The sequence below is a fragment of the Lentinus tigrinus genome (assembly GCF_003813185.1).
Source record: "Lentinus tigrinus ALCF2SS1-7 unplaced genomic scaffold L226scaffold_1, whole genome shotgun sequence".
In the NCBI taxonomy this organism is placed as follows: Eukaryota; Fungi; Basidiomycota; class Agaricomycetes; order Polyporales; family Polyporaceae; genus Lentinus; species Lentinus tigrinus.
Genome location: NW_027137910.1, coordinates 3,152,767 through 3,166,328, shown reverse-complemented (window position 1 = coordinate 3,166,328; position 13,562 = coordinate 3,152,767). Strand labels below are relative to the sequence as shown.

General features: G+C 55.1%; 7 protein-coding genes across 7 annotated transcripts; 4 read left to right on the top strand and 3 right to left on the bottom strand.

The window, feature by feature from the left end:
• Nucleotides 1-32: 32 nt before the first annotated feature.
• Nucleotides 33-1,897, bottom strand: L226DRAFT_37702 (uncharacterized protein). The gene is made up of 4 exons (XM_067674359.1): nt 1,634-1,897; nt 748-1,566; nt 291-691; nt 33-231 (listed from the first exon to the last, which is right to left on the bottom strand). Exons 1-4 carry the CDS (start codon nt 1,749-1,751, stop codon nt 199-201), a joined length of 1,371 nt encoding a protein of 456 aa, XP_067543377.1. The 5' UTR covers nt 1,752-1,897; the 3' UTR covers nt 33-198.
• On the bottom strand, nt 1,888-3,683 carry L226DRAFT_565333 (uncharacterized protein; the record flags this gene model as incomplete). Its single annotated transcript, XM_067683787.1, has 5 exons — nt 1,888-1,920; nt 1,979-2,385; nt 2,463-3,299; nt 3,359-3,443; nt 3,579-3,683. The coding sequence occupies 5 exons, from the start codon at nt 3,681-3,683 to the stop codon at nt 1,888-1,890; spliced, it is 1,467 nt and encodes a 488-aa protein (XP_067543376.1).
• Nucleotides 3,684-3,688: 5 nt separating this feature from the next.
• L226DRAFT_497942 (uncharacterized protein) lies at nt 3,689-6,241 on the top strand. The gene is made up of 8 exons (XM_067677639.1): nt 3,689-4,621; nt 4,671-4,717; nt 4,770-4,846; nt 4,902-4,929; nt 4,982-4,988; nt 5,041-5,105; nt 5,159-5,875; nt 5,927-6,241. Exons 1-8 carry the CDS (start codon nt 3,797-3,799, stop codon nt 6,096-6,098), a joined length of 1,938 nt encoding a protein of 645 aa, XP_067543375.1. The 5' UTR covers nt 3,689-3,796; the 3' UTR covers nt 6,099-6,241.
• On the bottom strand, nt 6,241-8,036 carry L226DRAFT_37626 (uncharacterized protein). Its single transcript, XM_067674356.1, has 2 exons — nt 7,687-8,036; nt 6,241-7,617 (listed from the first exon to the last, which is right to left on the bottom strand). The coding sequence occupies exon 2, from the start codon at nt 7,565-7,567 to the stop codon at nt 6,317-6,319; it is 1,251 nt and encodes a 416-aa protein (XP_067543374.1). The 5' UTR covers nt 7,568-7,617; nt 7,687-8,036; the 3' UTR covers nt 6,241-6,316.
• L226DRAFT_37596 (uncharacterized protein) lies at nt 7,687-8,282 on the top strand. Its single transcript, XM_067674352.1, has 2 exons — nt 7,687-7,946; nt 7,992-8,282. Exons 1-2 carry the CDS (start codon nt 7,727-7,729, stop codon nt 8,054-8,056), a joined length of 285 nt encoding a protein of 94 aa, XP_067543373.1. The 5' UTR covers nt 7,687-7,726; the 3' UTR covers nt 8,057-8,282.
• Nucleotides 8,283-8,330: 48 nt separating this feature from the next.
• On the top strand, nt 8,331-10,445 carry L226DRAFT_565330 (cytochrome P450; the record flags this gene model as incomplete). The annotated part of the gene is made up of 11 exons (XM_067683786.1): nt 8,331-8,408; nt 8,463-8,573; nt 8,643-8,771; nt 8,816-8,999; nt 9,056-9,139; nt 9,194-9,290; nt 9,347-9,473; nt 9,529-9,642; nt 9,701-9,875; nt 9,948-10,191; nt 10,262-10,445. 11 exons carry the CDS (start codon nt 8,331-8,333, stop codon nt 10,443-10,445), a joined length of 1,527 nt encoding a protein of 508 aa, XP_067543372.1.
• Nucleotides 10,446-11,232: 787 nt separating this feature from the next.
• L226DRAFT_565329 (cytochrome P450) lies at nt 11,233-13,283 on the top strand (the record flags this gene model as incomplete). Its single annotated transcript, XM_067683785.1, has 11 exons — nt 11,233-11,313; nt 11,364-11,474; nt 11,527-11,655; nt 11,714-11,876; nt 11,936-12,019; nt 12,073-12,169; nt 12,222-12,348; nt 12,402-12,515; nt 12,574-12,748; nt 12,809-13,052; nt 13,106-13,283. 11 exons carry the CDS (start codon nt 11,233-11,235, stop codon nt 13,281-13,283), a joined length of 1,503 nt encoding a protein of 500 aa, XP_067543371.1.
• Between the last annotated feature and the right edge of the window lie 279 nt (nt 13,284-13,562).

The following is a 13,562-nucleotide window of genomic DNA, read 5'->3' as shown; positions in this document are numbered from 1 at the left end:
GACAGAGTAGAAGACATGACCAAAAAACCTAGTGGGACACGGTGGAGTGTTGGAGGTCGTGGCATCAAAACAAGCTGAGACGCGGCGCGTTCGCGTCGCGTCGTGTCTCACGGAGACGCGCGAGCGCACACATATGTACATGTCCGCATGTCGAGGTATCTCACAGTCCTCCCAGCACATGTAGTACATACTCAACTGTTAGCATGGAACGTTGTCAAAGTGGACATAGTGCTGTAAGAAAAGACCTGTTCAGGAGGCGTGTATCCCGACTCGAGCCGGACGTCACTCACATCTCGCTCGCGTATCTCCACTATGCCCCGCTCATGCGCCTTAGGAACCAGCGACGCAAACCTTTTGCTGAAGCGTGGCTTGGCCTGGGAGATGTAACCTCGGGATGGGGTGCCCGTATGGAAGACGAATGACGCCAAGGACGGGATCCGACACAACGTACGATCAAGGTCGCCCCAATCCAACAAGAAGACGCAGTCGTCGTCGTCCTTCACATCTACATGCAGAGTAACACGCCGCAGACTTGGCGGTGTCCCTTGTTTAAGCACGTCCACAAATGTGCTCAGACGCAATGACATGTGGTCGACTTTCTTACGAGTTGTCGAAGGACCCGCCAGTGACAGGACCAAGGAGGTGAGCGCCGAGTATTCAGAGAGACGTAGGGACTTCCAGGCATTTGAGTCTGAAGCTCGGTGCGTCAGGTAAGGTCACAGACGAACATTGAACACAGCGACTCACCTTTCCCGTGACGATACCAGCTGAGGTCCAGTCGGAGATTCTGCATTGAATCCCGGACTCGGTGGAGGAAGCTTCCGAAAATGGGAACGATCGCTTCATTCCGAACGCGGATCGCGAACGTGTGGAACCGCTCGAGTGTAACGTCCTCTCCCACGGCGTGCAGGATCGGGGCGACGATATGGGGTCCGAGGTCGGATAGGTCGATAGCGCGAATCTCGACCGCGCCTGGAAACTTCAGGATTTGCTCCATCTTGTCCTCATCGGACTCGGCCGGGGCCCAGTTTCCATGTAGGATGAGATGGTCGATGGAAGGAAACAGCGCGAGTACGCTGAGCAGTGCAGGGAATGTTCTACTTTGAAGACGTGAGGGGACGTCAACGTAGTGGAAACGCTGCAGGGCGTGGAGTACATTGCGAGACGGAGCAGGGTCGCTCAGCCTCACATGATACAGGCGCAAGCTCTGCAGCATCGGGAGTTTGGATAGCATGCGCTCCATAAATTGAACGGAGATCGTGCTGTAGGTCTCGGCCATGAACCCGGATTCCGTGTTCACATGAAGGGGACTTTGCTCGCCCTCGAGTTCCAGGTGGAGGATGTAAGCCGCGATACGAGGAGATGTACTGAGGAAGTTGTCGAAGTGTAAGAAGCCTAGGGAAGACGACTTTGGCCAGTCGTAGACCTTCAGGGTTCTGAAGAGATTGGACTGGCTCGGCGGCTCCCATGCCTTGCAGACTAGGGAGCACGCCTTGAGCAAGTCCTTGTCGCTCTTGACATGCTCCAGGACTGCGTATACTGTATCGATGTCTAGTTGCTTCGTGCCTTGATGATCGAACGAGGTCGAGTTAGCATCCAGTGCAGCACTGCGAAAGCTTTAGCAAGGACGTACCTTGGGTCGTTGTGGCTGTCGACGGTGCCGAAGGTGTTAGGGGCTGGGTTCCGCGAAAGTATCTCATCAGCTTGTTTTTTCCCAGAATACTTTTCGCGTTGAACGAGAGTAGGTCCATTTGTTCGCTTCGGGCCTGAAGACATGGGGACTAGAGGACAAACGGTGCCTGCGTGTGTGAGACGAATATTGCTTTTGGGACGAAGATCAGTCGAGCGCGTCCATATTGTAGCATCGTTGGTAAGGAAATAGCCTCATTAAAGTGGCATGTTGTATAATGGTGCGTATACCTGTGAGAACATTGAAGGGAATCAGACTGTATCAGAGCTCCACGTCTAGATCACCTACATCACTGATATCCATACGGAATCCCAAGATACCCTTCGCGCGTAGTCCTGGAGCAGCAACCAACGGCGCAAAGGCACCCACGCCCGTAGGTCCATCTCCCATCCTCATGGGGGTCCGTATAGGGTTACGGAAGTCGATCACGACAGACTTCAATGATGGAATTCGACACAGAACGTGGTCCATATCGACCCATTGCAGCGAGGATATGAAGGGGTTTGGCTTGAAACGCAGGGTGACCTGCTCCAAAGCAGATGGTAGGGGCTGACTGAGGATGAGCTTGTACGCGCCGAAGCAGCGCTCGATAGCATCGTAAGCCCTCAACGCGATTGACGGCAACTCCAGCGAGAGAGTCAACGATGCGAGATTGGAACATTCGGATAGATGAAGCTTGTCCCACGCGTCGTACTCTGCGAGTTCGAGTATTTTAGTATATGAGGAAACACAATTGCGTCACTGTGGAGATCGGACAAACTGGCCCACTTACCAGCGTCGGAGCGGATGTAAAGTACCATGGGGTCAAAGTCAACATGCTTGATTGAGTGCCGAAAGCTGCGGAGGAAATTCCCGATGATGTCGACGCACTCGTAGGTGTCGTGTATGCAGACCGTGAACGTCTCGAGGCGTCTGTTGAATTCTAAGGGCGAGCTCTTGCAGATAGCGTGAGTCACCGCCGCGAGTACCTTGCCACTGATATGTTTCAGTTCGAGGCCGCGGATGTCAACCTGGCCAGGTATCTCGTAGTCATCCACGGCGAGCCCGTCCGCGTCATGTTCCACTTCGGCGTTATCGCCTATGAAGGTGAGACGGCCTATGTAGGAGAACAAAGCGATTACGCCGAGGAGCTCGGGAAGCGTGCTGTTCGTGTGTGACAGTGGGGGCACATTCTGGAAGACGAGAAGGTCCAATGATGGTCGCGGAGCCAGGGGGAATGGGACAAGAATCCCCTCGTACGCGAGGTCGATGAGATACAAGCGGCGCAGCGCGGGAAGCTTGGTAAGAATGCGTGCAAGCAGCGATACATCAAGGGTACTGCCGTACACAAATTCGATGCTTGAGTCGGTCAACTCGAAAACTGTAAGTCCGACGAGTGACAGCTGTGAAATGTAGCTGGTGAGATGGGGTACCGCGGTGAAGAATCTCTCTAAGGCCAAGAATGAAGACTTCCACTCCTCCGTCTTGATGGAACAAAAAAGCCTGGAGCGACTTGCGGGCTCCCATGCCTTGCAAACAAGCGAACACGCAGCGAGCGACTTCTTTTCATCACACAGTTGATCGAAGATCGTATGGATGATGTCAATGGGAAGCTGCAGCCCTTCCTCGACTGTCGGTGTAAGGAAAGGTTAGGCAAATAATCTGCATGATTTCAGGACGGAGGCGTACCCATGGTACGGAGGGTATTGATAATTGTGGTTGAGGGTGGTCGAGGTGAAATCGTAGCCAATTGACGTGTACCCTGAGGCTCTAGCTGCCTAGTCACTAGTTAATGATCGGCGTTGTTAGTGTAACCCCCACACCAGTACTGGTTGCAATGTGCCGTGCGGACTGAGATACTGAACTGAGTACTCACTTCGGGTGGACTTTCGTGTCAAGGGCGTCGGACCACGTCGGACCGAGTGATCGACAGTTGCCGGCGGCCGCGCCGCAGCTCGATCTTGCAAAGACGCCCGAGGTGGATCGAGATCCCAACTGTAGACGCCACCGACATGCAGAAGGCTCACCCTCGGGCCACCATTTATATTGACTTTGTTCGACGTTGACCGTCACTACTACCCTCTTTATCCACGACCACCACGACCACTTCTTCATCATTCTCGAGGAATGCCGCTAAAACGACCCCCGTCCGACATCTTCGTCACAGGATTCGGACGTCCTTCGCTCTCGGATTCCCGCGTGCTCACTCCCAGGACACCTCATTCGCGCGCCGGACGCGCGGAAGAGGGCTTCACTGAACTCGAACTTGAGACATACCAAGACGACGAGGGCAAGGACTACCGCAACGAACAGTCTCAGCCTCTTCTCTCGCCGGGATACAGGAGCCGTGGAGACGATCACGATGTTCGGGCGAAGGATGGTGGCCCATGGTCAGTCAAGGGGTGGGCTCGGACTGCGCTCAACAAGGCACCCCTCATCAGCGGGTCGGTCTTGGCCATGACGCTCTTCGTCTTCATTGTCATCTCGGTCAAACGACCCGGCAGTCTGGAAGCTGCACTGCTTCAATCCTCCGACGCTGTGGCTGGAGTGGTAGAGACATCTTCCCTTGGCTCGGCCGCAGCATCAGCAGCAGCAGCAACGTCACAGGCCCCCACCCCTGTTTCTGCGCCTTCCCAGTCCTCGAGTATGGACGACATGCCAGCGCGGACGTACATCTCGTACGAGAACTACACGCGCTTCCCCCTCACCGGCAACGAATACCGAGACGAATGCTACACGATGACCAAGTTCATGCACCATGGAGACTACTGGGACGAACCCCACATGGGACCGCTGGACGTCCAACACCACGATGATGCTACGGACTACCATTTACCCGAAGGGATGCCAACAAAGGTCTGCACAAGCACGATCACTTACATGCTTGACGGACACGTTGGGCTCGCGGCGGACCTTGCCTTGATGGCTCAAGCTGCCGCCTTCGCTCGAGAGGTGCGAATCTAATGATTCGGCCACATGCAGTTCACTGACAGGTTTTCAGCGCAACCGCACGTTCTTTGTTGACGACACGTACTGGAACCGTGGCAAGTAAGTCATGACGAGTTCTATCTATATGCACGAACTGACGGTTTACGTGCAGGTGGACTGACCACTTCCAAAATATCCGGGGCTTGGATCCGGGACTGGAACCCGGTTGTCGTGCTCCACCACCCGAAGGTCTGTCAACTTCGTACTGTGAATGTCGATAGCACTCATACGTTTGACTGGCCAGAGCTTGTGGCATGTCCGCGGACGGCAAGGTGCGTTTCTATAGTACCCTTTTTGAGTCCTCACAACTGATATGTTAAGTAGGCACTGGGTACGTTCCCCTGAAATTAGTGGCTATTTCAAACTCACACGCGTGTACTTAGGTCATGAGCTCCAGGACAGCCATGTTCCATATGGGCCACGCGTTTAAGGAGGAGTACGAGGATCCGTGAGTACCTACACCCATGCGTGCGCTTACTTCGTCAGCTCACGCCCGGCCAGGTTCGGACACCATATGAACCGCCAAAAACCAATCTATGAACGCGCACGGATATCTCTCGAGGAGGTCATACGTCCCAACGCGCGCACTGCAGCTCTAGTACGCGCTGCACGGGAAGAGGTAGTCTCCATCCTCTCGCAGCCGAAGCCGCCAGCAGCGTCAACCGACGGGCGCCGCACCGACAGCACCGTTCCCAAACCAGCTCTGTATATTGGTGTCCACGTCCGTCGGGGAGACCGCATCCCGTCCGCCTACCCGTTCTACCCGGACAAGAAGATACCACTGCAGAAGTTCATTGACGGTGCGCGGACAACATGGGACAAGTTCTATGGCAACGCTTCTTCATCTGTGTCTACCACTGGAGCCGACTTTGACGACATTGGAGATCAGAGCTCCGACCGCGATGTCTCCTCGGGCCATGATGACCACTTCCCCGCGCCGCCGCTTATATGGCTCGCTTCGGACTCTCCACCTGCTGCGAGGGAGTTCGTCTCGGCATTCCCGACAGCGACGGCAGTGTTCTCGCTTGCACATAGTACGAAGCCCGAGCTGCGCGGACTTGCACCTGTGCATGAGTACGTGCAGGCGGAATTCGACAAGGAGTCCCTGGAGGAGCGGATCCGGCTGACGAGAGGGATGATCGTCGACCTCGCGATGGTGAGCGGCCTGTGGTCGTGGCCCGGGGAGGTCGTTCCGGGTGCTGTGGTGTGCGGAGAAGGGTACGTATCGCCGCGCTGTCTGTGGGATGTACTCCTGACAAACTTGTGCAGGTCAAACATTTGCCGGATGGCCGCGCTCGGGTTCGGGTTCGAGCATGCCTTTGGCTTTGACGATGATGGGGACTACTACTCGGGCGACCCGAATCCGGCGCGAAGCCGCTGGGTTGACGTCGACGTTGAAGGCAGGGTCGTGCCTGCGTGGAACGCTTTCGAGATCCATTGAGGCTGCTGCCTTACCTATTGCTCTGCTTTGCTTTGTTTGCTTTAGTTGTATAGGACAGTACGCATAGTGTACATTGCTGTTGTATCGTATCTTCCAATCGTAGATCTGCCTTCCTGCTCTTTGCATACTACTACAGAAATCGTGAACGTGATTAACAAAATATCGATGCCTGAGTAATCGCCACGAAGTACCAAAAAATCGAGTCTGATGATAAAGCACTAGTCCCAAACGATCGCAGGACGGGTCGGAGGGTTGTGCAAAGGCGGCAGCACGGGGAAGAACTCGAATTCGACCCCATTTTCTTTGCACGCCGCCTCAATCGCCCGGAATACATCTCGTCGCTCCTCGGGCGCAAAAACCCTCACCCTCCGCAAGGACAGCCCGTCGCGCTGCACACGGCCTAACAAGTCCAGCAGGGCACCTTCACACGGATACGTCTCCTCTTCGATGTAGAACTCGAGTACACGCATGGTGCGCGGCAGCTTCTGGAAGAGTTCCTCCGTGTACAGCCCCTCGATGCAGCCCAGATGCTCGACAACCGACCGCTGCGCGAGCTCATTGAGGAACGGCTGCAGCTTATTCTGCGTGCTCCCGCTACGACTGACTATCCCGGCCAACGATCCACTGGTAGGCCCCGCAAGTAGCTCAGGATCCATACTCGCCGGGTCCAAGATGACGAATGTTTGCAGGTTGGGAAACCCGCTGAAGACGACGCGGGTCAAGTTCTGTCCTCTACAGACGTGCGCGGTGAAATCTTTCGCCCACTTCGCCTGTGTGGATTCTATCATGTAGGTGAGCTTCTTCCCAGGGGAGACGTGGATGTGCAGGGAGTGCAGCTGGGGAGCGAACGCGGCGAGAACGAGGTTCACGATCGGCTCGTGGAAATACGTGACATTCATGTAGAGGTGTTTGAGCCTCGGGGCTTTGGACGCGTCCAGCGAAAGTCTGCTTTGTATTCGGACGTTCGTCTCCCACTCGCTAAGGTCGAGCTCGAGGGTCTCCATCAAGGGGAGATCAAAGCATGCCCTCAATCCATCGGCGGTCATGGGGCCGCTAGCGGTGAGGTGAGGCACGGTGCGCACGACGTCCCTCTTGAGGAGCGCTATGTCGAAAGCATTGCGCGGCCAGCAGATGTAGGTGAGGTTGCGGAGGCTGTTCGGCGGGAACATGTCCACCCAGTCTAGAGCCTGATCTTCTCCAGCCGGCGACGCGTGGATGCAGATCTGACGCACGAGAGCGCGTAGATGAGAGTGGTTTCTCAGGGCCTCTATGAGCCTCTGTCCGGAGGACTGGGGGGCGCTGTTCCAGGTGTGGAAGACGATGGATCGATAGAGGGCTTTCTGGGCTGGGAGGGTCCACAAACGGGATACCAGGGCTGCAGCTACGTGTTCTTTCGGTCCCACGTAGAGCAGTAGCTCATGCAGAACGTCTTCGTTAACCTGAACGGCCCCCGGTGGGTTGGCGAACATGGCCTGCTAGTACTTGTGTTGGCACCGCGGTCGATGCGTAAATTACCAGACTGTATCAGTGCACATGTCTCAGCTGAGTATCTGACCGAAAAATATGTTGCATGGATTGGGGCACTGACCACCGTGGTTGAGTTGAGAAGGAGGAAGAACCGTGTCTGGATGGTCAGGTCGAGTCTCGACGCTCGACGTTTGGGCGTCTGCCAGGCCGCGGCCACGCGTTCGGACGCCGTACCCACCATGATTCAGGACAGCTATGGTCAGGCCGACGATCTCCCCCTCGTTGTCTATCGTCGCAAAGCGTGTAGGTGTGGCAAGAAGCAGCAAGACTTGAGACGAAGACGGGAAGCCAATGAAGTTTCCACTAGCATGCCAGTTACAGGTGAGCACCGACATCGGACAGTGACTAGTGACTCTCCGGCGACAGGGTTAGTCTGCACTGGCCAAAGCCTGCTAATTGGTTGTTCTTATTACAGAAGAAGCAAGTCCTAATACGTGATCGTCAGATGAACTTCCATAGCAGCGCCTGATTGGAGTGGGCACAGGGCAGCACTTGACGACTTCTCGAGCAACATATTCCCATAGACCGCCACCATGTACCCGTGCGGGCTTTAAGGGGACTGTGGTCGCAGCTGGGAGTGACATCCCCTGGGCGCGTCGCTAATAGGACTGCTTTTCATGCAGGGTCCCTCAAGGACCCGTGAGTATAACCTATCGGCCACGGTTCACCCCCCACACGCATCGAGCCGACCACTTCTGAACACCTATGGAGGACCACCCTATCCTGTATGCCCTTCTCGCAGTCTTTGTAGCGGTGTACATCGTCCGATGGCGAACAGACCCGGTGCGCTCTCCCACGTTCTATTGATAGTCCTCATGACCAACACGCTCGATACAGCTCCGCCATATTCCAACCGTCGGGGGTCCCTCTGTCCCCATACTATCTTACTGGAGCACGTTCAACTATCTGCGAAATTCGCGGGCATTGATTAAGGAGGGCTATGAGCGAGTGCGTACACGGCCCAGCCAGCTTCAGGATCATGGCTGACGAAGTTGCTAACCCTGTTGCGGCCTATAGTTTCATGGGTCCACATTCAAGATCGCGCTCTTCGGACAATGGATGGTCGTCGTCTCTGGTCCGAAGATGGTGGACGACCTGAGGAGGAGACCGGATGATGAGGTGTCGTTCCTCGAGGGCGCGGAGGAGGTACGTGCCGCCCGTCTCCGAGATGGTAACGCGTGATTCAGTAGCATCCCGGTTCCTGCCACAAGACCTTACAACTGAGATTCACGCTCGGTCGCGAGCCCGTGGATGATCCCTTCCATGTCGAGATCATCAGGGAGAAGCTGATGAGGTCACTCGTTGCGGTCCTTCCGGACGTGATCGACGAGCTTCAAAGTGCCGTGCCGGACTACATCCACGCAGAAGACGACGGTACGTCCTCATTATGACTGACCGTGAGAAGAGAGCTAAAAACGCCGGTCCTTCAGAGTGGATAAGCGTCAATGCCCTACAGACGATATTGAATATCGTTGCTCGCACCAGTAACCGTGTCTTCGTCGGACTTGCCATCTGTACGTCCCACTCGCGTCAGTTTGCGTGAGGCGGTTGCTTGACGCACGTGCTAGGTCGCAATCAAGAATACCTCAACTTGGCTATTAGGTTCACGCTGGACGTTGTAAAAGATGCCTTCCTTGTCCGGAACCTTCCTGAGAGCATGAGAGCGTACGTTCGTGGTGCATGAACAAACTCGACTCGCCGACTCACTTTGCGCTCCTTAGTTCCTTCAGCCGATACCTGGGGTCTGGCAAGCGAACCGCCCGCCAAGCCATCCCTCACTTGAAGCCGCTGCTTGACGACCGGCGAGCGAAGCTGATAGAGCATGGAGATGCCTATCCAGGCAAGCCCGTAGGTTTCATGTTGTCATTCGCGTTCGCCAGTGGCTTGACGTAGATCATATTAGAACGACATGCTTCAGTGGATCCTTGAAGAGGCCATCCCAAGGAGCTACACAGACGTCCAAATCATCGAACGGATACTCTTGGTGAACTTCGCCGCCATCCACACCTCATCCATGGTACGTATCGACTACACCTAACGCGCAGGATATGCTGACGCTCGTACATATTTCTCAGAGCCTCTCCCACGCATTGCTCGACCTCGCCGCGTATCCGGAGTATATCCAACCTCTACGCGAGGAAGTCGAGGCCATTGTCGCAGCCGAGGGATGGACGAAGGCAGGGATGGGTAAGATGTGGAAGATCGATAGTTTCCTCAAAGAATCGCAACGTATAAATGGGATTGGCCTGAGTACGTCACCTCCGGATTATGCGGGTCAGTGGGCGGGAGATCACTGGGCTTACTCTCTCTCTCTTTTCGCAGCCTCCGTGACACGCAAGGTGATGAAAGACATCACGCTCCTCGACGGGACCTTCATCCCGAAAGGCACGTTCATTGGTGCTGCGTCATACCCAATGCATTATGACGACTCGATCTACGAGAACGCTTCGGCGTTCGACCCTTTCCGCTTCTCTCGTATGCGCGGCGAGGATGGCGAGGGCACGAAACATCAGTTCGTGAACACCTCGATCGAGTACCTCTCTTTCGGACATGGGAAACACGCTTGGTACGTCGGGGCATTGTCCGCAATGAGATGAGTCCGCTGTTGTCTTGGCTGATGATCATTCGTCGCACAGTCCGGGGCGTTTCTTCGCTGCAAACGAGCTCAAGGCCATGCTCGCGTTCATCGTACTCAATTATGATCTCAAATTCGCGAATGACTCTGCCGGTAGGCCGGAGAACGTGTGTTTTGGGCTTAACCTCATTCCCAATCCCAGCGCGGAGATTCTCTTCCGCAGACGACTCCCGAGAAAGGCATAATATGACTCACGTGTACTGTGTTTTGGTGAAGTGGCAATTGATGTTCAGACTTAGCTTTGCAAGTCGATGGTCAGTAGTGTGCCGCAGGAGCAGACAGTTGGATCCAGCGCCTAGCACTCCGAAAATCCCGGGCTCGGTAACATGGTTACTGTTCCGGATCCCTTCCTCACTGTCTACAACCACCACCAACTTCTGTGTAGCGGCATAGACCTGACCACCGCACTACTCGGTGAGCATCTCGTCATCGACGTAAGCACACGTGAAGTCATATCTCAATCCCAGATCTCGCATTGAATTGAATCCGAGTCATCGTTAACTACATCGATCAGCAGTTCTCAGCTTCTCGAGTGGCCGTCCACTCAATTCTCACCGGTTTACCAAGGGCCGCCTGCTCCACCCCTGCGTTACTCGAAATCGGTAAGAAAGGTGGTCAGGTGGTCCCCTGCTGCAATTCACTGGCTGTCCGCTGTTCACAGGAAGATATTCTCTACGTAGGGCTCTCGATATCGCGGATTGAGCGCCCTTTGGAAAATGAAGAGACCTCGTATGAAAATAGACTGTGCTTCTCGGAGGTACGGCTGCCAGACGGTATGCCGTGCGTAATGCGACCTACGCAAGATCCGCAGAAAAGCGGCAGAATATCTCCACTTACAGGTGGGAAGAACATGCCCGTCGCTTGGCGCGCCCATTGACCGGACTTCGATACATGTGTCTCCGAGAAACGTAACATATAAGATAGGAGGGCCACCGTGGGCTCATATCTACCATCCCCCATCCTCGACACAGGATGGGAGACTCGCAGACTGTCATTTACGCTCTCCTCGCGATCCTCGCAGGTGTCTACTTGTTCAAATGGAAGTCTGACCCGGTAGATCTCCCATCCTATCAGCATTTGCCATTGCTCACTATGCGACGCAGCTCAGTCATATCCCCACGGTCGGCGGCCCCTCCGCACCTGTGGTCTCCTACTTGAGCGCCATTAACTTCCTGCGTAACCCGAAGGCACTACTTCGCGAGGGCTACCAACGAGTACGCATTTGTGTCAAGCTCGGTCATCCGTTCGCACTGACTTGCTTCGCAGTTCCATGGCTCGGTGTTCAAGGTCGCGCTTCTCGGGCAATGGATGGTAATTGTGTCCGGACCAAAGATGGTGGATGAGTTGCGGAAGAGACCAGACGAGGAGTTGTCGTTTATCGAAGGTGTCGAAGAGGTATGTGTGCCTATTCTACATGTTATCTAGGTGATATTCGACAGACTGGGCCTCCAAGACACTCCACACCAGGTTCATGCTCGGACGGGAGCCGTTGGACGACCCATTCCATGTCGATATCATCAAAGAGAAACTGATGAGGTCACTCACCGCGGTCCTACCGGACGTCATCGACGAGCTCCGAGCTGCCGTCCCGGATTACATCCACGCGAAGGACGATGGTTCGTATCCTTATCCTCGGTTATCATGCCCGAGGAGGGATCTGAGGATCTTCCTCCAGAATGGATCACGGTCAACGCTATCCAGAGCACCCTGAAGATTGTCTCTCGCGCTAGCAACCGTGTCTTCGTTGGACTGCCTGTTTGTTCGTGCATGGCTTGCCTCCTCCGCCCCGTGGCCTGCTGAAGCGAGTTCCAGGTCGCAACCAGGAATACCTCGACTTGGCCATCCGATTCACAATCGATGTCATCAAAGACAAGGTGTTCATCAGCTTCATCCCGGAGAGCCTGAAAGTGTACGTCCACGGGAGGATCTACGAAGGATTGGCTCACCTGACGTTCCGACAGCTCGCTTGGCCAGTACTTCAGCGCCGTCAAGAGCACCGTCCGCCAGACCATTCCTCATCTCAAGCCACTACTCGACGAACGCAGAGCTAAGTTGGAGGAGTTTGGCGATGACTATCCTGAGAAGCCTGTCAGTATGGACACTCCGTTCTCTCCCGTCATTTGGCTTACATGACCCGGCAGAACGACATGCTCCAATGGATTCTCGAAGGCTCGATACCGAGGAACTATTCTGACGTCCAGATCATTGAGAGGATCATGCTGGTGAACTTCGCTGCTATCCACACATCGTCGAATGTACGTGTTGCGCGAATCATTGTCGCACGTAGTATGCTGACGTGATCTTGTCCCGCAGAGCATTGCACACGCACTCCTTGATCTTGCTGCGTACCCGGAGTACATACAACCTCTCCGCGAGGAGATCGAAGGCATCATCTCAGCTGAAGGGTGGTCGAAGGCCGCGATGGGTAAGATGTGGAAGGTTGACAGCTTCCTCAGGGAGTCGCAGCGTATTAACGGAATCGGCCTCAGTACGTCCGCATGTGGAGCTTGCTCGTGCATATGGCTGACATTGTGATCTCTTCGCGCAGCTTCGGTGACCCGCAAGACACTGACCGACATCACTCTCAACGACGGGACCTTCATCCCGAAGGACACGCTCATCGTTGCTGCGTCTTATCCAACCCACTATGACGACGCGATCTACGAGAACGCAGAGACGTTCGACCCCTTCCGGTTCTCTCGTATGCGCGAGGGAGATGGCGAGGGTACGAAGCACCAATTTGTCAACACGTCGATCGAGTACATTCCTTTCGGGCATGGGAAGCACGCTTGGTACGCTTCATGCTAAGCCTGAGTCGCTCTCTTTACTCACTTTGACGACACAGCCCGGGCCGGTTCTTCGCCGCGAACGAGCTGAAGGCCATGCTCGCATTTATCGTCCTCAACTATGACCTTAAGCTCGCCAATGACGCACCGAGGCCGGAGAACAGGTGCTTTGGGGCGGCCATCATCCCGGACCCCACCGCGGAGATCATGTTCCGGAAACGGCAGACGAACGCGTGAAGCAAGCAAGCTGTGTATATGTATACATCATAGTGGACTTGTAGTGACGATGTACAATGTGTGCCCTGGAGAGTACAATGTGAGAGCGAGCGAGGGATACACATGAAACCAAGAATGATATAGCCATGTACCAGAAAAGTGCGAATAGCAAATGAGAGAAAGAAGGTTCCTCAGACCTGATGTCACACGCGGGCATCGTTGTAGCTAGGGGGTGCATCCACCAATGTCTCTCTCCTCTCCTCCCGCCTCTCACGCTCCTTCCGGAGCGCCGCAACCTGG